Source organism: Microtus ochrogaster, unplaced genomic scaffold, assembly GCF_000317375.1.
Source record: "Microtus ochrogaster isolate Prairie Vole_2 unplaced genomic scaffold, MicOch1.0 UNK4, whole genome shotgun sequence".
Lineage (NCBI taxonomy): Eukaryota > Metazoa > Chordata > Mammalia > Rodentia > Cricetidae > Microtus > Microtus ochrogaster.
In genome coordinates, this window is record NW_004949102.1 from 16999530 (window position 1) to 17006725 (window position 7196).

The window sequence follows — 7196 nt, forward strand, 5'->3', positions numbered from 1 at the left end:
CACCAAGCGTATGAGCATCTGAGCTTATGGGAGACATTCTGATTCAAAACAGCACATGTCTTAAGCCTACATGTTAGAAAATTCTACAAATTGCACCCTGACAGGGCTTCTGGGTCAACAACTGGAAGACTTCCAAGCAGGCCGTTTTGATTTGTTAGAATTTAGAGTGTGTAACACTTGTGTCAAGACACAGCTCTCTTTCCTCTTCTTACAAACAAAAGATTCTGATCTGGAAAGTCTATATTGAGACTTTATCATCTAAGGGCCACCAGAGAGTCTCCTCTGAGCCCCAGGACACAGGACCAGGCTCTTTCTGACCCCTGTCAGTCTGGGGCTGCTATTCCCATGAGTGAAACTTATATGTACTGTTGCTGTTGCCATAGACATGAATGCGCAAGCTGAGAGCCTGGCATACATATAGACATGAGAACTGCGAACACATGCATACACCCAATACTTTGCACTCAAGTATTGATGTGAGCATTCATAAGCACATAAACACACTAGTGCATGTATTCACAGTGTGGCACATACTCATGCATTTTAGTCAATGGCATTTGTGCCCAAGTCATCCTGATGCCTTACTTTCCATTGTCTCTGCACACAATCGTTTCTTCTCATTTATCGAAGAAAATCTTTTTATACAATATGTTCTTATCACAGTTTCCCCCTAAATCCTTCGAGATTCTCCCCAGCTGCCCATCCACCCAACTCCACACCCTTTCTTTATAGAAAACAAATGGGATTAAAAAAAAAAAAAAACAAGATCACATGAAACACACACTCAAAAAATAAGACCCATAAAAGCAGAAGATCAGATCACTGGGGAAGCAGTCATTGACTAATCTGTTCACTGGGTTTCTTAGCTCTGCTCCCACCTCCCCAGAATGCCCCATACCTTCTGTGATGATCACGGCTTTCTCTTAGCTGCCTCCTTGTACTCCATAGTCCTTTGTACTTCTCAGGGTCTTGGAAAACACAGGTGGCAGTCAATAGGGTGCCTCTAAGAAAGGGCAAGCTTCTCCACTCGGAGGCTGCACTCACACAGTATTTGAGCTCATGTGGGTCCCTCTTTCCCAGCCACATAAACAACTTCAGACCTAGGTCTTCATTCCCAGGTGAGAAATCACTGTATCAAAAGGATGACCGTGACTGTCTTACAATCATTCTCTGTACAGCAACAGTAGCCTACATTTCCCATAGAGCTACTGGATCGTCTGTCTTCCAGTGCCTTTGTTAGTTTTGGAGAGGATAAAAACCAACCAACAAAACCAACACAAAAGCAAACAAAAAACCAAAACCACATAGCTTGGTCAGTAAAATGCTAAAATGCTTACTACATACGCATGAGGACATGCATTCCACCCCAGAACCCAGGTGGAAAAGCCAGGCATGGGGCTTACGTGTAATGTCAGCACTGGGGAGGTAGACACAGGCAGATACCTCTGAGAGAGAGAGAGAGAGAGAGAGAGAGAGAGAGAGAGAGAGAGAGAGAAAGAGAGAGAGAACCTTGCATACATAGCGCACACCAGGCCACTGAAAGATCCCATGTGAAAGAAAAGCAAATGGGATTAAGAACTGACATCCAAGGTTGACCTCTGGCCTCCACATGCACATACGCATATATGTGCAAACACATGTTCACACACATACGCACACACATGGAATTGGAGAGACAGACAGACAGACACAGAAACAGGCAGACCCACACACGCACACACAGGATGGGAGAGAGAGAGAGACAGAGACAGAAACAGAGACAGACGGACAGACACACACACACACACAGGATGGGAGATAGAGAGATGGGGGAGAGGGAGGGAGGGAGAAGGGAGGGAAAAAGGGAGAGGGAGAGAGAGAACAAAAAAATCCAAAACAAAACTAACTTAAAAATGTTTTGTCACTGTGCTTTGAGCTTTCTTTTTTCTTTAATTTTTTAAAGATTTTGACATTTATTTTTTATTATTTATTTGCGTGTGGGGTATATGTGCATGAGTGCTGTACCCTAGGAAACTGGAAAGCAGAGCTAGGACCCCGGAAACTGGCAGAACAGGTAGCTGTGAGTTGACGAACAGGTGCTGGGAATCAAACTTGGGTCCTGTGGATGAACAGCAAGTGCTTTTAACTACTGAGCCATCTCTCTAACCCCTATGCTTTGAATGTTTAATTCTTGGATTATGAATAACATTGAAGACATTTTCTCTTCACTGCCCGTTCATGTTTGGTCTTCTGTGATCTGGACTTCGCCTGGCTACACTTGCTTTCCCTTCTGTGCTGACCCTTTCTCCTGATGCTCATCGTCTGTCCTGTCAGTCTCATGCAGCCATATGGTAAAACATGGAATGCAGCTGAACTTGGGTAGACAATTGGTGATGGGCAGGAAGGAGCCAGCTTCCTGGTGCCAGTCTTCAATAGCACAAGAGAGCTGAAAACAGTGTCACACACATGTCATCCTAGCTACTTGGCTGAGGCAGGGAGATCCCAGAATTGAGACCTGACTGAGCCTCAGAATGAGTTCAGATCCAGCCTTGGAAACTTAGCAAGTCTAATATATATATATAATAAAAGAGCTTGGATATAGCTCAACGATAGAGTACTTTCATATGCATGAAACCCTAAGCTAATATCCAGTAACCACCCCCTCCCAAAATAGGAAGTAAAAGAGCGATGGACAAGACTCTAAGCTAAAATCTAGCTGCCTGAGATGGCACCGGCTTCCCATCTACCTGCTGTGTGATGTTCCCTTGTCAGTGAGATAAAGATAAAGATGCAATCTATATAACAGAACTGTGTTAAGAATTCAAGGCCAACCATGTGACTTAACTTCCAGCACATAACACTTTTAAAAACACAATTGTTTTTAGTAATTCTCTGACAATTTCATAGAGTGTATTTTCATTATACTCACCCCCACTTCTCCTCTTGACTCCTCCCAGAAACACCCCCTCACCTCCTCACCCACTCACAGTTTATACCTGTTTGCTCATGCTCACTCTTCTCTCTTGCTCTCTCACCCACTCAAATTGTCCAGTTTACACGGCCACATACTCATGGATGCAAACTATCGGCTGGAGCGTGGTTGACTTACTGGAGGCAACACCCTGAAAGAAAACAGACTCTCTCTCCTCCCCAGAAGCCGTCAGCTGTCAATAGCTTCTCATTTGGAGGGGGAGTTGTGAGCCTCTCCCTCTCTTGCTGGAACGTTGCTTGGCTTGGTCTTGTGCAGGTGGACCCCAGCGGCTGTGAGCTCCTGAGTCCTGGAATGTCCAGAAAACACTGTTTTGCTTCAGTCCTCCCTGAATTCTGGCTCTAAAAATCTTTCCACCCATCTTCCGCCATGCCGTGATATAAACGTCCCATTTGTAACGGAGCACTCCACTGACGTGGACTCTGTACTTCAATTAGTCACACACTTCTTAACTGTTAAGTATGGCTGCAACTACTGTGGCCATATAAATGGTCACAACTTAGGAACTTCATTGCCCTGCCCTGTATTTCTTCCCTTGTTCTTCAGGAACCTTCTAGAAAATATAGAAAGTGATTGTAAAGAAACCTAGCAGTTAGCAAGAAAATTTCTCATAATGAATAGAAAACATAGCATACTGCCTCTCCTTTCCTTCCCTATGAGAAAGTTTACCTCACCTGCTTCTTCTCATTGACCCAGAGAGACCTGCTTCTTTGGGTCACATAAGGCATGTGTGAACACAAATACTGAATTCACTCTAGCAATACCAAATATTGGTATTGCTTAACAGAGTTTGTGATGATGAAACATTTTAGCCCATTTCACCTCTTCTAATGTGATCTTCTAGTTGGAGGTTGATTTGATGTGGGGAATATGTATGACATGTTGTATGTGTGTTTGCATGTATTTGGTGAGAGAATCCTAATATCAAATAGGATTAGTAAATTTCTCATTGAAGCATGTTGGATAAGATAAGCGGTGCCTGTGTGGATATGGCAGCTGAGAAGGCATATGTGTGAGTTCCCGTGTTTTGATTTCACCACCATCCATAGTGGAAAGGAAGATCTTAAAGGGCTCGCTTTCCATGGGGCGTTTTCCAGAAATGTTGCCTTAGAAAGTGGAAAAGATTTTTCAAGTGTCAGGCACCTGAGAAGGTTTAAAAAAAAAACTCTGGATGGCCAGAGTTTTTGGTGACTAGATTAAAGAAAGAGTATTGAAATTTGTAAAAGATGCTATGTATAGATGAATGAAAATAGATGTTTTTATTGCTACACCAAATGGGATGATTTGTGCTTTTGATGAAAGAAGCATATTTTAAATACTTAATTAAAAAGAAGTAAATATTCTGCAGTCATCCACCCTATATAAATCTCTAATGAGATACTCATTTGGGATATTTTATCAAAGAAGCAACTTCCTGACTTTGTCCAAGATAAGGGTCCAAAAGCAATAGTGCCTCCCTCCCCTGAGCTTCTCTCGATGGTGACCTTGGTGGCAGCCCACTCTTGCCTGAATCTTCTCATCTCTCCCACTTAAGGAAGTGCAAAGGTGACAATCCTAACTTCTCTTCTCTCTTCCTCCCTTCTTCCTTTTCCTTCTCCATTTCCCTGCCCCATGTTTCCTCCCTTCTTCTCCAGGAACCTTCTGCATCATTTCACTGTGCACCTGTGTTGCTGGGATCAACTTTGAGCTGTCACGTTACCCACGCTACCTATATGGACTTCCGGATGACATCAGCCACGGCTATGGATGGTCCATGTTCTGTGCGTGGGGGGGCCTGGGCCTCACACTAATCTCGGGATTCTTCTGTACCTTGGCCCCCTCTGTCCAACCTGTCCCGAGGACCAACTGCCCTAAATCCAGACCAGAGAATGGGACAGTGTGCTAAAAAACAAACCCATACATATATATATATATAAATATATATATAATATACATATATAAAATGAAACTCAATCAAGATGATGCCAGTGCCAAGGTAGAGTTGAGTTGGCTCAGGCACCTGCATCTCATCAGACTTTGTGTTGCCTCATCTCCAAGATGGGAAAAGTGTTCCCATCCCGTGGCTCTCTCTCATCAGTTCTTGACTTTGGCTTCATGTTTTCTTCAAGACAGTGAAAGCCGCCACCTGCGCTAGCATCTTGATCCCTGTCACTCATAAGGATGTGGCGGTGAACTGGAAGGGACAGAGGCAGTGGTCTGGAGCAACACAGATACAGAGAAGGAAGCGCTACTCTCTGGGCCAGCCGGAAAGGCCACCACCACCCCAGCCATCATATCATGGGGAAACTCAGTCCCTTGAGTTCATAGAATGTAACCACATCTTTGAGGCCATTTTTCAGAACCACTTCTCTGCTCTTCCTGTTCTGAGCTCCTTCCCAGCCCACCAGCGACACACCAAGAGTGGAAGAGAAAACAGACGGAGAAGGAAGTTTTCTCTTTGTGGCCAAACCTTTGGACAATGTCTTAGAGGTGGGAAGGGGAGAGAACATGCTGAGAGGCAAGATCAGCATCAACAAAAGGACATTCCAGTGGATGCTCAGAAAACCCAGTCTTACCTTCCAGCTGCCTTACACCCAGTTAAACAAGAGGCCACCCTGTCCTACCCTGCCTGCGTTCTCTGGGCAGATCGAGCCTTTGAGCAATGCTGTGATGTGTGTGTGTGCGCACGCGTGTGTGTGTGCAGGTGTGCATAGGTGTTGGGTGGTTACCTTTTTCTTTTCCACTCCTTGAATGGAAATATCATCTTATTCTGTTGTCTCTCTTTCTCTCGCTATTATTATTTTTGACCCATTATGGAGGCCCCAAGATCTGGGAATTATCTTGAAAGGCAGGCCTTCATGGGTGCCAATGCAGCAGCTGCAGATCCCTGGAGAGAGACAAAAGTGTGCATGTGTGTGCGTGTGTGTGTGTGTGTGTGCCCATGCACATGTGTATGAGCATGCACATGTGCTGGATATTTCCTGAGTGTGGGGGTTTTATTGTTTGTGTTGCACTTTTTCTATGATTTCTGGTACAGCTGAAATTCCCAGAGGGCAAAACCAAGAACAAAACCACTGGGCCAGAGAACCCCATGGCACTTCACAGTACGGTTCTGGAACTCTGCAAGATTTAGTCCACTAATTTCGGAAGCTCAAGACACAGCTGGGCACAAAAGTCCTAAGAGAAGAGGGGGAACATACAGATCAGGAAAGAGAAGGAATATTGCCTCTGGCTGCTGATGTACAAGTAAATATACCAAACAAGACCTTCGGTCCCCACCGTGGGGGCTGTCCTTTGTCACTGGACATCTGCTCCTTTTCTAGGGGTGAGCCCTGTACAGATGACAGGAAATGGGCCACATGCAGAGAGAGCACCTCCATGTCCCATGGGCTCAAGTTTGTATGATATTATGTAAATTAATGGAGAATTCTCGACTCTTTCCATTCTTGTCCCTTTCTTCTTGATCTTTAAGGCCACGAATCCCCAAATAGTGATCTATTTTAGGGGCTAGCACCGAAACTGAGGTGGAGCAAGACCATCCAGCTCACTTGAGCAAATTGGCACTGAGTGCTGGCAAGTGAAGCGAAGTTAGCCGGAGCTGTGAATGCCACATGGCAGGAGTAACTCATGGTTACCTTGGGGACCCTGCTGGTGCCAAGTGTCCCTGGGGAGGCAAGGAGAGAATCCTGAGCTGGTGCAGCTGTGGTCAGCCATGCAGATGGGGAGCTCAGCTGCTGCAGAATGGGTCTGCTTTGGGAACGTTGCCAACCACTCAGCAGCCTTCCTCTCTCAAGTGCTCCACTGCAGCTCCCTGTTCCTGACCTCTTTTCCTACCAGATGCTTCCCTCTCACCTACCAACAGTTCCCTCCCCTCCCCCACCTGCCAGGGTATTCATCTCATCTGCCCTTTTTCTCCCTCTCTCCCTCTCCCCCTCTTTCCTTCTTCCCTTCTCTCTCTCCTTCTATCCCTCTCCCTCCCTCCCTCCCTCCCTCCCTCCCTCCGTCCCTCCCTCCCCCCTTTCCTCCTTCCTTTCTCCCTCCCTTTTTCTCCCTCTCTCCCTCTCTCTCTCTCTCTCTCTCTCTCACTCTCTCTCACTCAGTGTGTGTGTGTGTGTACCTATATAGAGGTATGGATGCATTTCTCAAGACTCCCTCATCAGGGCCCTGGTCAGATCCTACAGAAGGTCTTACATGTGACTACCCGGAGTGTAGGGGTGCCGAGAGAGCAGGGGCAAGCTGGGTGTTAGGG

At 45.8% G+C, this 7196-nt stretch overlaps 1 protein-coding gene across 1 annotated transcript in view; it reads left to right on the top strand.

The window, feature by feature from the left end:
- Positions 1-6870, top strand: part of Tmem178b (transmembrane protein 178B) — a 381702-nt gene extending 374832 nt beyond the window's left edge. Inside the window, exon 4 of the mRNA XM_026788582.1 lies at positions 4603-6870. Within this exon, the coding sequence (XP_026644383.1) occupies positions 4603-4853 (251 nt within the window). The 3' untranslated portion in view covers positions 4854-6870. The remainder of the gene's footprint in view (positions 1-4602) is intronic.
- Positions 6871-7196: the final 326 nt, after the last annotated feature.